General features: G+C 39.5%; 1 protein-coding gene across 3 annotated transcripts; it reads left to right on the top strand.

Annotated features, from left to right (window-relative positions):
- The first annotated feature begins 679 nt into the window (after positions 1 to 679).
- TMEM237 (transmembrane protein 237) lies at positions 680 to 14292 on the top strand. Of its 3 annotated transcripts, XM_074593533.1 has the most exons (14): positions 1663 to 1880; positions 1962 to 2026; positions 3180 to 3211; positions 4182 to 4192; positions 4693 to 4749; positions 6282 to 6395; positions 6779 to 6893; positions 7631 to 7791; positions 8422 to 8545; positions 9542 to 9733; positions 10711 to 10784; positions 11273 to 11366; positions 12635 to 12756; positions 14086 to 14292. In XM_074593533.1, the coding sequence occupies exons 1-14, from the start codon at positions 1808 to 1810 to the stop codon at positions 14151 to 14153; spliced, it is 1302 nt and encodes a 433-aa protein (XP_074449634.1). In that variant the 5' UTR covers positions 1663 to 1807; the 3' UTR covers positions 14154 to 14292. The 3 variants fall into 3 exon arrangements, with proteins under 3 accessions (XP_074449633.1, XP_074449634.1, XP_074449632.1); XM_074593532.1 differs by lacking the exons at positions 1663 to 1880; positions 1962 to 2026 and adding an exon at positions 680 to 709; XM_074593531.1 differs by lacking the exons at positions 1663 to 1880; positions 1962 to 2026; positions 3180 to 3211; positions 4182 to 4192 and having other exon boundaries at positions 4617 to 4749.
- Positions 14293 to 15280: the final 988 nt, after the last annotated feature.

Genomic DNA, 15280 nt, shown 5'->3' with positions numbered 1-15280 from the left:
ATTTAAATAGTGTAAAAAGAGATTATTCAAAGCCAAATATTGTAGCTACCTGCATGCCTGCTTGTTCTAGAGTCAGGCCTAGTATTCCTTGTTTAGAGGTAGAACTGGAGAGCCCAGAGTCCCAACATGTTACCAGTGTGGGCTAAGTACAAGTGCAGGGTGACTAGTGTCAGCTCTGTGCTGCTGGTCCACTTCTGCTGCCTAGTCCAGTATTTGTCCATTCTTTCTCCTTGCCTGTTTTTCACGCGTTTGCTTACAGACAGACTGGCTTTCACTATTAGAGAAGAAAGACGCTCTCATTAGTTGCATTTGCTTCGTGTCCATTTATGCTAGAACAAAATTTAATCACTTTTATTTTCTACTTTTTTTTTTCCCTTTCCGTTTACTGCGTATAACTTCACTTTGCAAATTGCGTCTATGGTTACGAGCTAAACAGGAGGCTAGAAACCTTGTTTTGCCACTAACGTGCATCTCATTTTCCTCGACCGCAGTCCGAAGGACACGGACTCGCTCAGCTGAGGAAGGCGCCGGCCAGGGCGTCAGGTGGGCGAGGGAGCCCCAGCCGCTCCGCCGCCGGCGGGGCCGCAGTCTCCGCCTACCGCCCCCCGGCGCGGGGCGGAAGCGAGCGCCAGCTCCTCCCCGCGGCGCCTGGGAGACCGGCGGCGGCGGCGGGCGCGGCATGGCGGCGCGGCGGGCGGGCCCTGGCGGGGTGAGGGCGCGGCGGGGCCGGGGCGGGCGGGCAGCGGGCGGCAATGTGCCGGTGGCAATGTGCCGGTGGCCGCGGCAGCGCCGGCCCCGCAGGGCTGCAGCCCGCCGCGCCCGGCTGTGAGCACCGGCGGCGGGAGCTGGGTCCGCCGGGAGGGCTGTTGCTGAAGTTGTACGGGGGCTGTCAGCGGCGGCGGTTGTTGCCGGAGAGCGGAGGCGAAGCGGCAGCGGGGCTCCTCCATCCCTGCTCGGCGCGGAGGCGGCGGTGCCTGCGGGTGGGGGGATGTAGCCGGCTGCGCGCTTCTGATCATCCTTTGCTGGTGGGGCGCAAGCAAGTATCTCCTCAGCGTTTTCATATAGATATATATATATGTGTGTGTATCAAAAAAAAATCCTGTATGCAAAGCTTTAAATCTGTAAAGGCTGGTTAAGTGTTTTTAAATCTCCCAGTCTGTGCGGAACTGCCCCCTGGGTACCGCCCCCGAGGCCTGGCGGTGGCAGCTCAGCTCAGCACTTGCGGGGTAAATGTATCTGCTGGTGCCGTTTCATACGAGCCGCGCTTAGGAGTGACGGCGGCATTTTCCCCCTGCATGAGAGTTCCCAAGTTTGTCCCGCCGTCCCGTGGCCTGGCTCATGTGCACAGACACAGGGCAGCGGCCGCCTGGTTTGTGGGAGTCTCTTGGCTTCAGGGCACTATGGCTGCGTTAGCACTCAGGAGCTCTTCTGTCAGAAACTAAACGTCCCTGGGAAACCTGTGCCCAAACTGAGCCTTTCTATGGCGTCTTGGAGTGAATGCCTTCAGGCTCTGAGTAATGGAAACTAATAGAGTAAAGCCCGTATTTGTATGGCAGAGCTGGAGGCTTTGATGCAGATGGGACAGATGAGTATTCACCCCTGCCTGCTTGCATGTGATTTCCTTTGTTGGAAGGAATAAACAATACAGAAATTAATTCACTTTTCAGTTGTTTCACAGATGGTAAAAAAAGAGAGGTACAGCAGAACACAGGTGTACTACTGCACAGGCAGTGAATACTGTATAAAAGCCTTTTTTTTTTTTTTTTTTAGTTTTTAGGATTTTTTTTAGGTTTTAGTTTTTTAAAAAATGAACTATCCTAAACATTTAATAATTACTGCCACAGGAACACAGGAAACAATAAAAGTAATGAGCTCTGACTGTTATCAATATTTTTTCTCCCTTACGGTGGTGCACCTGGATGGTGTGACCGGTCCTGACCAGTTTGCTGGATGCCACTCAGGGTGCACTGTTCTCTACCTGTGTAAGTGGCAAATGCTGTCAGTCTTCAGCATGGCCAAAATCCAGGTGGGAGATTTGAGGCCTAATCCTGCAAACCCTTCCTTGCACGTCTCTCATTTGTTTTGGGTAAAACTTGCTCACTGGAGCCTGTACCAGTATATGGAATTATGGGTTTTTTTCAGTGCAAGTAACATTTGCTGCCACCGAACAAACCACTGTTGTTTCAAACAGGGGTAGTACTGGGCCCTAACCCAGGGACAGGAAGGTTCACGTCCAGCTAATCCTGGCTGCTAGAAGCTTATTTTTAGTTTAGAATTAGCTGAGGTTCAGCACGAGCAGCATGAGGGAGTGAAGAACAGTTCACAGTGCCTCTTTCAGGGAACAGCATCAAATGATATGGGAAAGAAACAAGTGGTAAGTTTGTGGATCCTTGAGTCTTAGCAGTCTTATGAGATTTACAGCCTTTTTTATTTCTGATATCAACTGAATTTTTGGAGCGTGGGAAATATTTATTCCTGTACACTCTTTCAATATAGTTATATAATACAAAATCTGAAAGTAAATTGTCTGCTGCCTTCTAGACAAGAGAAAGTGCAAGAGCTCAGTTTCAGATTGTTAACAGAGGATACTTATTTTTTAGATTTTAGTTGTGTTTGGCCTGCTGGTAAATAGTTTCAAAATCATATGAAAGTTAATGTTTTATCATATTTTAAAATATTTTTCATAAATAAGCTTATTTTGCTTTTATTGCTTTTACTTAATATTGTTCTGAATTTACAGCTTCATTAGTAGAAAATACTCAGGTCACGCTATATACAGTGTATATTTAATGCATAAATTATTGCAGTATTTTGATATTTAAATAAAATGACTGATAAGCTTTCCAAGGAAAGCAGTGCCTTATATGAAAAGTGCAAATTATTCAAGTGAAGTTGAAATGCAAGCTGTGCCTTGCACACAGCTGTTAGGTACATGTCCCTAACACAGCGCCCATCAGAACCCTGGTAAAAGCATATTATTCCTGTGTCGCGGTGAGCACTTTTATGTAACCTCTCTATCAGGAGTCTCTCACTGAGAGTCATGTGAAGCAAAACATATTTAGCGTATTCTGACTGTATCTGGAAATAGCTGGGTTTTGTGAAGTGATTTAACAGGTGCTCAGAAAAGAGGTGGTTTCAGACTTACAGAAGTTGACTTTTGTCCCTGTCTTGTCTTTCAGTGCCCACCTCGTGCCCTCCCTCCAGTGCCAAGGTAAGATCAGTTAATTCCATGGAATTGGTTCTGTGCTGCAGTGTTCTTAATAGTAATGAAATTAAGAGAAGTACGTTTCATAAACATCTCAGTAGTCATAACAGCTTTAAAAATACTTGCTTTTCTTGCTAATTTGTTGTCCCAGGACCCCTTACAAGGAATACAAAGCATTTTAAAGTTTTACAGAGGCCAAGAAATTTGACTACATTACCTCAGTTTTAATACTCTGAGAGATAAACCCTTTAGAAAGTTTCAGACAAATAATTGCTTTGTTTTTATTAACATCTACTTTAGTTTTATAGATGTCCCTCTTTTCAATCTCTTCTTCCTTCCCCCTTTGTTTTGTTTCCTGTTATTTAGTGTATTTGAATCACAGATCTTTCAGAACAGGAATTTCTGAAATTAGACTAGATATTCTTGAATAGGGGTATAGGTGTATACCAGTTTGACATAATATAGGGTGAAATTTGGGCTTTCTTTCAGTGCCCTAGTGAGCAGTATGGAAGAAAAGGCAATTACATAGTTTTTATGACATGGTACTTCAGAATTCCTTTAAAGTACCCAAAAGCAAATGTGGTGTTCATGATTGATGACATAATGATAGTGTGGTTTTAGTAATGTAAGCGCTCAGATGTTTCATAACTTTTGTTGTTTTGTTACATATCAGGCAGTAAGACAAGTTTTAATTAGCCAGGTGATTAAAGCTTTTAATCTGATCCACGGCTAGCCAATAAAGAAACTCTGCATAGTCACTAACAAAGTGTTGAGTCTCAACGATTGCTTTGTACCCTTAACCCTGTGGTACGCAACTGCTCATAAAGAGAACTAGGAATGGGGATAAGGAAATTAATCACAAAAGCAGCAGTGTGAAGTTCACTGCTGTGAATTGTAATTGATTCAAAACTAACTTTCTTCTCATCTTTGTTCCTTTTACACTGCTCTTCAACACCTTTTCTCCTTAAATGTGAAGTGGAAACCAGGGTGAGTTATTCCAGCATTAAAAAGAATTCTAAACATTGGTAGTTTCTTTTGGTGTCACTTCATCCTGTCTTTAAAGATAGGCCCTTACTGCATGGATACCTGTGCTGCTATTGCTAGAACTGTCTGTTGTTTTTCTTTTTCTCTTTACTGTTTGCTATTTCTGTATCGAAGGTAATGGGAAGGTAGTCACTGCGCTCTAAACAAGAAGCTTATTCTTCAGAACGTTATTCAGAGTATTTCAGTTTTTCATATAACGCTTGTGTATGTGCATATTTAGCCTCTGTTGCACTTAAGACAGATTTCCTATCCTATTTTCCTGCCATCTTCTGTACTCCTGCTTGTGTGAATTGGTGAATTGTTATCTGAACTGTAAAAGGTGCGGGATGTCTTCACTTCTAAAAGGGAATCCCTTTCTTAATTAGCAATGGAGTGGCTGTTAAAAAAGGGAAATGGAGGTTTCTCAATGCTGTGCACCTATATTTCTGTTTTATGTTCTGCAGATGAAATTCCACTCAGTCGTCCCAAAAAAAGGAAGCCCAAAGGAAAGACTCCATTAGGTAAGGTCATGCCAAGACTGGAAACTGTGTTTGTAATCCTGGGTGAGACCCGCGCTGTAGCCGAGCTCCTGACAGATACAGTTTTCGGTCTTGTACTCTATTTTGAATAGTGTTCTCAGCTAATTCATTCCAATTGATTTGGTATTGAATGACTGCAGACTTTTTCCCAAAGTGGTGACATTTTAGATCAAGTCTGTAACTGAAATTACTTGTTCCATCCTCTGCTCTTTCTCCCTAGATCCATTCCCAGTACTGCTAATACAGCATGTCGTGAGACTGAACATTGTTATGTTGAATGTGTTAAGTGCTTACATTTTTGAATGAACTAGGATAAAACTCAATTAACAAATTGGCTCAATTTCAGTCCTTGGCCAAGTAAAGTCACAAGTTAATCATTCCATCGCCATCAAAGAGTTAAGGGCCTAAAATATGACTAACACCAGAGCTTTGTATTTTTACAAGAAGTGGATCTGCAGAACAAATGATTTGGCTTAAGCAAGATTACAAGTCTGATCTATTTTGATAAAGCCGAATGTGTTGATAGAATCTGGTGGATTTGTGTAAACCAGCTGACTTGGGACTGTATGACACTTTGATGAGTAAACCTCCTTTATTTGCTCAAAGAATGTACAGTTGAGGGCTCACTGAAAGACATTTAAATGCACCAAGCAGAACTGTTGCTAGCAGGGATCATGTTTTGTTTACTGTTGTTTTCAGTGATCCGATTGACCGTGCAAAGTACACCTTGGCTTTGGCCATTAGTTTGCTGGTTAATTTTGCATTTTAGCACAGAAAACCTTTCTAAAAGGTGGGAAAACTGGTGCTTGAAGTGAAAACAAAGATAGATTCAGCTGTTATCACAAAACTGCAGTACTTGGAAGACCTATAAAAAGGTAAATGTGATGTAAAACGGAGAAGTAGCTTTGTCTTTCTGCTTCTAATTGTGCAAATCAATGCTACTGCTGCTAAAATATTTGAGGAATACATGTTAAATTCTCATGGAAATGTAGTTCCTCCGAAGTGTAGTAATTCATCTCTCAGACTGGCATAAACATCCTTCAGTGTTGTTCTATTCTGCTCCTCCATTATTCTTGTGGGTTTTGTTTAGCATTTAAATTTCCCTTTGATGTTGCACGATTTTATCTGTGTGAATCAAGTTGTAACAAACTGTTAATTTTTTTGTTCCTTGCATTATAATCTTTGCACGTAGAAAAGAAAAACATAGAGGTATAGATCTTTCCTGTGGTAGATTCCTTTCAGTCAGCCCTCTGTTGCATGTCCAAACAGGAATTGTGCTGCTTCTTGGATACTTAAATTTCCTGTCAGGGTGAAAGGCGAGTTGTTGGTTATCACCTTGTATATTCTTACTTATCACATTTGTTTCCCAAATCTTCTATTTTCTAGCCAATACGTTTTCATCTCAGCTGTAAGATGGGCAAATATGGACATTCTGCATGATGTAGCAAAAGGCAGCTTTTTCTTGTCTGTTTCTCAGTGGCTCTGAAGTAAGGTTTCTGTATCTTTTCTTTCAGATGGCATTGTCCAAGCAGCTGTTCGTCGTCAGTCTGAAAGCAGTGAGCCCCTAACTCCTGAACCTCATGATGCCCCTCCTCAGAGGAAACGCAAGAAGAAGAAAACACCTGCTGGTACGTGAAATAATTTTAGGTTGGAAAGAGCACTGAATAAAACTTGGTAACGCAGAAATACAATTGGCCAACATGTATTTTGACTTAAAACATTTCAAATAATGTGGTTTTGTACTTAAAACAGATGAAAGTAATCTCTGAGTAAATGGTAGCTTAGAGTTTCAGTTTCTGATTTCGGATTCCATAGGATGCAAACCCTCATGCAAATAATGGCAATACAGTTTTGGAAGTGATAAAGTAGATCCTTTATATCAATCAAAGCTCAGAGGAGCATCACTTTATTGCCACTGTGTTTGTGTAATAACTATTTACGTATTTATGTGAATGTTCTTCCATTTTATGAAAGCTGTGAAACTTTCATGTGGTTTATTTTAAATCTTCAGATACTGAGACCTCTTTTACCCAGCAAAATGTTGCATCCTTATTTCAGAATGGAAATGGCATGGATGTCCCTGAAGCTGAAGAAACAGTGATCCGCAAACAGAGAAAAAAAACAAAGTGAGACAAAACTAGTATAGCTCATAATTCAGAATAACTGTGGTAGACAATGTGGCTGAGTAGCAATTTACATTGTCACATTACAGAGATGTAAAATCTTGAAGCCCACGATACAATTCAGCTTGCGCAATAAATAGTATGCGTGCGGTTCTTTCCAGGGTTAAGATCTAGCTTTCTTCACGTGATTATTTTATGCATACATGGATGCATTACAGTTCTGAATATATTTACATGAGCCTAATATTTCAGTCACATTCATGAAAAAATTAGAACGTATAACTGTTTTCTTCCACTCTTAGTATCTTTTTCTTAATTTTATGAGGAACTAAACTGCTTCCTCATCCTTTTTGTTTGCCTTTTCTCCAAGAACTATGCCTTTATATCATTTTAGTTGCCTTTCTACCAAAAGCATCCACTTTCTTGGCCTTGTATTTAGTTTGGGTTGGTGTTAATCTCTTGATATGTATTTCTTCCTACCTTATTGTGTTTTGACACAAGAAAGAACTTAAATAAAGAGAAAAACCCCAGATTCAAGAATTAGCTTTATGGTTTTAATGAACTAACTCCATGAGAACTTTAGTCCTTAAAATTATAAATGGAGGTAATATTATACAGGTCAGTAGCCTGATTGGTTCTTATCAATCAAGGTAGACATGTTAAATGCTTATAGGAGCTTTAAGCTTTTACATTCTACTTCATGTTCTTTCTCTGCCCCATTGTATGTTCCGTGCTGATAGGAAACCTCGGCCAGCCGAAACACATGGTTCCAATGAGTTGGAAGTGGAGGAGGAGGACATCATTGAAGATGAGCACAGAAGGAGCCCAGATCAGCAGCCTGTGTTTGCTGCTCCCACTGGAATTAGCCAGCCTGTTAGTAAAGTGTTTGTTGAAAAAAATCGTAAGTACATCTTGTGATTTAAGTAAGGACATTATTGCAAATAAAGGAAGCATTATTGTATTTAAAATCCAAATACCGCGTTGTTGGGCAGAATTAAAGAAAAAGAAGTTTTCCAGCACAAAAATTATTTCAAAACAAATACACATTATAATTTTTCAACAGTGAATGTTAGTGTTGCCATGCTGGCATGTTTGGTTGAATATTTGATTTCTGTGGTGTGGGTGAAAAAGGCTGTCTGATAGTACTCAAATGAGCTTATTTGACCTAATACTGTCACAGCACCTTGAGAAGAAAGTTATCATTTACTATATTGCAAAAAATCTTTCAAGTGGAAGGTTTTTGGTTTGGGTTGGTTTTTTGGTGTTTTTTTTTTTTGTACCAGGGAACACTGAGCGATTACCCAAAGTGCTTTCAACATTCTTAAACCCATAGCCTGACCCACCAGGGTGCATCACACTGACAGACACATCCTGATATGAGTGTAGGCTAACAAAGGGCAGGAAGTGGGGAGACAAAATTTTCTGATGGAACTCCTGATGCTTACAGCTTTTTACAACTAATAAGTATTAACATAGAAATTATGATGGAAGGTAACAGTACTCTCTAAAACTACTTTTCTCATCCTTTCAGGGCGTTTTCAGGCAGCTGACCGTGCAGAATTGATTAAAACCACTGAAAATATCAATGTACTTATGGATGTGAAGGCTTCATGGACTACCAGAGATGTCGCCCTCTCAGTGCATCGAAGTTTCAGGTGAAAGATAAATGTTTTAATGTAAATAAGCAGAAATCAGGGTTTCTGTTTTTTCTTCTCCCTGAAAGCTAGCACCTTTTCTCTCTCATAGTGATGTTTCTTTATTTCTTTTGGATATTCCTAAGAAACAGTGGTTTGGGATGCAACAGGTATAAAGCTTCTCAGTCCTCTGATATTGTCAAGAATATCTATTCCTAGTCTAGACATCACATGTGAAATGCAATTTACAAAAAGAATAACTAAGGAAGTCATATTGCAAAGATTAAGACAAAATCTGAATAGCAAGAGATTGATCTGATAACAAAATACTAGAGACCTACAGAAAAAATGTGTTAAAAAATGAGATTCATCCATCAGCTATAATATGACCAGAAGGAAAATACCTGAATTCAGATAATTCTCAAAGGAAAATCATGGTTAGTGAAAAGGGGGGAGGAGTGAAATTGGACTGAGGCATCAGCTTGCACACAATAGCAAAAAATTAGTGATACAGAATGGGAAGATAACAGGCATTTTCTTCTCTGGTGTATTTTATCTCGAAGCCTGTGCTTCCTTCTCAGCTTTTTCTTAGCAATGAAGATAATGAAAAGACTGACCTGACGACAAGTTTAAGAGCACTGTGTAAGTGTAACGAGCAGTGGTCTTGGGAAGCTACAAACAAAATGGGAGAGTGCAGCAAGTGGAAGTATTTGATTATGGTAGCAGTAATTAAGTGAAGTAGTGATAGGATCAGGCAAAACATCTCGGTTTTCTTTGTTGAGTGCTCAGGTACTGGTGCAATCTGTCAAGGGAAGACGGAAAAGTCCCGTTGCTTAGAATTTTTAGAACTAGATCAGAAAAAAGCATTCAGAAACAACCTGTGAAAGGCTGGGATCCTGTCATGGCAGCAGCGTTGAACAGATGGATTCATAGGCCTTTTCTAGCTGTAGTTCTCTGCTAATTCAAGGTGTCTAATATTCTTTTCTAATATTGTCTAATATTCTTTTCTTCATTCAGGGTGATTGGACTCTTTACCCATGGTTTCCTTGCTGGGTATGCTGTATGGAACATCATTGTTATCTACATTTTGGCAGGAAATCAACTTTCCACGGTTTCTAATCTGCTCCAACAGTATAAGACACTAGCATATCCAGCTCAAAGTTTGTTCTATTTGTTGCTGTCTATCAGTACAGTCTCAGCCTTTGACAGGTAAAATATGTTTGTATTTGAAAGGTGTACCTAATTTGTGTGCAATATGTTCCATTCTCCTTCCTCTGGCACATTTTGATCTGCTGTTGATGATTTAATGTGATATACTTAAGAGAATGATTTTACACATGGCTGGCTATACAGATAAAGGGTGTACCTTTGCATTCAGAGCTTTGTTACTCATTTCTGTCCATTGGCTGCAGCCTTGCTTCAATGTGCTGGTGCTGTTTGCGTGACTATGAGATGAACCAGATAGGAGAGCTGACCTGTTTTGGTTTTATTTTTTTGTGGGTGAGAGGGGTGGTGGAGAACAACTGATGTTTCTGTCAGGTTACTTTTCATGTGACTCAGTTCCCTAGTCAAGTGTGCAGCATGGCTGTGCAAACAGTTTTCCTGTCTTAGCTGGGGTTTCTGTATTACAGCTTAAAGAGTGTGAATGAGCAGAGAGAGGAACAAAAAAAGACCATAAGCAGATTCATAGATGTTTCTTATAGTAACAGGTAGTTTCCGTGGCAGCATGGTAAGCCAGGGGAGAAGTCTGTTCTATGGAAGAAATTGTGACTTTTTTTTTCATTGAGTGGTGGCAGGGAGGAGGTCCAAGTTATTCTTAATTGCTCCCATACTAGTGTAAGCTATGAGAGCAGTTATATTACCATACCACCAACCATAAACCAGTTGATGGTGTGGATACTGAAATGAACGGTAAGGATTAGAGAGGGGACAGATCTGTCCACGTTCTCTCCGTTCCAGACAGGACTGCAGTGTGAAAACTACAAACCTCATGGAACATCTTCCTTAGTTTCAATCTTTCTTGGGTTGAAATATCTTATTTCAATCTTTCTTGCCTTGGATAAGGCACTGTAACAGAGGCAGAAAAAGGTATCTTGCAACAAGTAAAAGGACAGTTAGAATACTGTTAGAGGAATAATATGATTATCATATTGGTCTGTGTTAATGACTCTTGTTTTTGTAATCAGGATTGATTTGGCGAAAGCATCAGTTGCACTGAGGGGCTTTCTTACCCTAGACCCAGCAGCAGTATCCTCTTTCTGTAAGTATTCTGAAGCAGATAGGAAGTTATCCAGAAAAGACAGTAAATAGAGAAATCCCACGTACTGTTTTCAGTGAAATCTTCCTCCTTAGTTATTTTCTGCTTTAGAATAAGTGACTTGCTAAGTAGTTGAAAATAGTATTCAAAGGCTATGAACACTTCACTACGCATTTTTTAAAGCATTTGCAATAATAGCATTAGTGGGGCTGTTAGTGAGATAGTTCTTTTCACACTTCTGAATACAGAACACAGACCTAGCAAAAACCAGAATCACAAGATGCCACTTTTGATGTAGCTGATAAATTGCAAAAGTGCAGAAACCAGATTTTTATAGGTAGAGGAATGTTGAAGAAGAGAGAATGAATTAAAGGAAGTTATCATTGGAGGCAGTGGAGTGAAAGGAAAGACAAAGTTGTGATAATTATCATGTCATGATGAGACAGCATTTTTGGGCTTTATATCTGACACTATAATTCCATTTCTTCCAGTGTACTTTGCTGCTCTTATCTTATCCTTAAGCCAGCAGATGACATGTGACAGAATTAACCTCTACACACCACCTTCAGAAAATGGCAGCATCTGGTAGGAAACTTAAGAAATCACTTCTGTAAATTATAACTTAGCCCATTTAGGGATCTTAGTCAAACTGGTGGATTAAAAAGGTTTTATTGCATACTTAAGAAAGTATTAATGAAGGATTTATTACTAAACCTGCCTTTGTCTAAGCTTGTCCTGAATCTTTGATAATTTCACTGAAAAATGAGAATTCAAGGATGGGTTTGGTCATGTTGGTTACAAATCCATTATACCTCAAACAAGTGCCTGTTGATTCCAGTGATGCTGGAACTGTCATCTGGCAGGAATCCTAAGAATCTGTTTTGCTGGAGAAATGGGGCCCTACTGAGGTAACACTTTTGTGTGCAAGGGCAGGACATTCTGTAGAGGTTCAATGCTGGTTTTGAAGGACATGGTCTAATCTGCCCCAAGAAATTAATGTCATGGTGTTACAAAGTAAGTGGTATGTCTGACACAGGATACAAGGGCTTAGCAGACACAGCTGGCATTAAATATGAAGCATTCTTTCATGCTTGGAGATCCCATCCAAAACCATTACTTTCTGAAGTAGATATTAATGGACTTAAACTCTAGTAGCACGATTTTTTTAAATAGTCCAGGAGAAGTAGAACAAAAGCATTTATATGAAAATTTGCTGGTTTGGGCAGTTAGATATTTTTTCTTCTTGTTTTATTTATTATTTATTTATTTATTTAGGGCTTCTATAAATGTTTGTTGAGTTGTTTGTTAAAAAAACTAAATTCTAGTAACAAAATGACAGCCTGATGCTGTTATGACAGTAAGAACAGTGTCAGCTGACTTAAATCATAACCTTCTTAAAGCCCTATGTCATCCACACCACAGCATCTGTACACAAGTCGTTGCACTGGCTTCCAGACAGACTTTACTGACTTGCTGTTCACTTGCCTTGCTGCCTCACAAGCAAGTGCTTAAAAATAAGATTGACTGATGACATTGTGTGGTGTATTTCACCACAGTAAAATCTGACCATGCATTTTGATTTTTATCTTATGTCTGTTAGCCAAGAAAAGGAATTTGCTATTGAAATCTACAAGTGGACATTCTCTGTGAGATAATGGGGTTTCTTAGCTAGTTGCTGTCTTTGGTAGTTACTCTCTTTACCAGGCCTTTGCAAGACAGTGAGGATGGTACAAATAGTTCTATTTTCACATCTTGCTTAGCTAGCTTGTTTTTATGAGACTTTGTTGAAATTATTATTGTAAGCTGTATGCACTAGCGAACCCCTGACTGATTGGTTCATGTGCTTTTCCCAGGACGGCAGGTACAGAGGAAGAAATTGTTCAGCCGTGGATTGTAGTGAATCTGGTAGTGTCAATTCTAGTTGGGACAAGTTGGATCTTCTTGTCTTACCGACCAGAGCTAGACCACAGTGAAGGTAGGAAACATTAATAGTCAAAATGTTTGTTCTGACTTTTATAATTTGGTATTCAAGACTAGTCCTGAGAAATTTTGTGGCTAAGCAAAAACAAGCATCTCCTAGCAACTTTTCAAAGAAAGTGATGCTTAAGATGCTGGTGTCTCTGTTTGGTTTTATAAAGAAAAATCAGTAATTTAAAACGGAAAAAGAAAAAGCCTTGTTTGACCTGGCTGAAGCAACATGAATTTTGAAACATGGGAGTGTGTGTGTCTCTTCTTCATTGAAGGGAAAAATATTTTTTACTTTAACAGTATTTTGAATATTTGAAATGTATTTATTCTGCTTGTGTTTTAGAAAAATACCTAATGTTATTAATGTTCCTTTTGCAAATGCTGAATGTGTTTTGAGTTCAGTATTATTTTCAATAGAACATTGCAGTAGTTTGGGGAATTCCTGAGCCTTGAAAAGTCAGATTTGTACTTGCAGAACAGGACTTCAAATGAGGACTGCTTGTCCTCATTGTCCAGGCTGGAGGAGGGGGCAAGCAGGTCATCCCCTTTTCTTAGAAGAAGCTTTGCTAGAGATTAGGCTTTTTTTTCCTTTTGTTGTTCCAACTGGGATCCAAAAGATGTATTGTAACTCAGCTTTCCTATTAAGTGCATGCAGCCTGTGACTTGAAGCTATGCTGGTCTATATGCTGCATGTGCTGTTAGCAAGACAGAATGTATGCCTATGCTGAGGGTGCAGTATGGATATGTAACGGAACCCAGTTACGAGAAAACTCAACCCTCAGCAGTACAGAGCTTTGTAAGGGCTACCTCATCAACTGCTTAGTGTGCCTGGCTGAATTTCTCCACAAGAAGCTCTTCACTGCCGACCTTAGGCTGTGCCTGACTTGCCATGGTGACAACTAGCTGTGAGCAATATCATTCATGATTCTTCCTATCCCAGGTTCTAGTGTTGCTAACTTTTGCTGTGATACATAGAGCAGATATATCCATAAATGAACGAGTCTCTAAACAGAAATCTTCTTTCTTGAGTCTGACACTCTCAAAACTTTAACAATCCCTCAATCTTCTTTAGAGCTCTGTTTCAGTGTCCAGGTTGAATGCAGGATGATACTGCATATGATCAGCTGCTAACATCGTTGCTAATTCTGTTAATTTTGGGGGTCGACAATAGTTTTCTAAAGACAGTGGTGGCCCTTGCCGTTGCTGAGTTGTTGGTATTATGATTGTGAAGAAAAGCAGGAGGCTTGAGGGATGCCAGAGCACTTTTCAGGAATAATGAAATCTTATTCAGGTGAAACTTTTAAAAGAAAACATAATTCTTTTCTTTCTCATTTAGAACTGATGTTTCATGCTGAAATTGAGGAATTTCCCCAGGGAGATAGCATACCCAGAGTCCAGCCGTAGTGTGGAACAAGCATCTGCAAATATTGTAGCTGCGACTGATGGCTCAACGTGTTGTGTATTATAGCCATGTATTATAACTTTCATAAAGAAAAAAATGTATTTTTATATTTTATATATTTTATTTTGATCTTTTTATGTATGCTGCAATTTCCAAATGTCATTGAAAACTTTTATACTTTTGCTTTTTATTTTACAAAGTAGATTATCTCTAGTGCATAAAGTCAAGGTGATTTTGTAAATATTGCTACCTGTGTAGCCAAGGAAACTAGATGGATGCAGAAGATGAGGTATTCACTGCTTTTTTGACTGCTGTACAGTCTTCAACAACCTGCTTTTGTTACTAATGCTGATAGCAGTTGGCTTACCTGATCTGGCTAAATATTCTCTAGAGATTAAAACAAATCTTATGAAGAAAGTAGTCTAAGAAAGATTATAACAAAACAAGAAATGTAAAAACCGCAAAGTTAGTAAGTATAAAATAATCTGGGTTTAGTTGTCATATAAAGTATTTGCTAGAATAGGGGATTAGATTGTCAGGGATTTTGTTTAATAATTCCTTAAAAGAGGACACTTTATTTTTCTTCATCTTCATTTAGTTCTCTTGACAAAGATCTTGATGATAACAAGTTCTTTCAAATTGACATAGATACAAGAAACAGAAGGTTTAATGTTGCAACAATTTGGTCAGCTAATGAATACCTAAATACATCTTCTAATCAATCAGGGTGTTTTGGTGTTGCCAATAGGATATATGTATGTCCTGTAATTTCTCGACAGTCGGGATGCATAACTATTACAAAGCCATTCAAAGGAGCAGCGTTCAGATTTCTCCTTCTCTTGTATGGCAAGAAAGTGTTATTCCCTGGTCTTTCTAGAGAAACTTGGATTTCACAGATGTTAAAAATGTTCCTACTTCTGCGTATTTTGATGGAGATTGATTTCCCCCAAAAGCATGTTTGTTGTTTTGTGTTAGGATGGAATGGGAAACTACTTCCTTAAAATTGCAAGAAAATGCTTACTAAAGCAAAACAAAAACTCTGCAGCAACCCACCTTTTATGTAGTGATGTAGGAGTAATAGTGGCAGTTGGTGGGTTTTGATGATGATAGCCAATATTCTTTTCATTCT

The sequence above is a fragment of the Larus michahellis genome, chromosome 7 (assembly GCF_964199755.1).
Source record: "Larus michahellis chromosome 7, bLarMic1.1, whole genome shotgun sequence".
Taxonomy (NCBI): Eukaryota; Metazoa; Chordata; class Aves; order Charadriiformes; family Laridae; genus Larus; species Larus michahellis.
This window is presented reverse-complemented; position numbering and strand designations above follow the sequence as displayed.

Excerpts from the sequence above, each read along its gene's own strand:
- TMEM237 (XM_074593533.1), top strand. The coding sequence starts at position 1,808 with ATGAACTATCCTAAACATTTAATAATTACTGCCACAGGAACACAGGAA. Across the intron at positions 4,750-6,281 it reads CAAAGGAAAGACTCCATTAG|ATGGCATTGTCCAAGCAGCT; the intron begins GTAAGGTCATGC and ends CTTTTCTTTCAG. Across the intron at positions 12,757-14,085 it reads AGAGCTAGACCACAGTGAAG|AACTGATGTTTCATGCTGAA; the intron begins GTAGGAAACATT and ends TTTCTCATTTAG.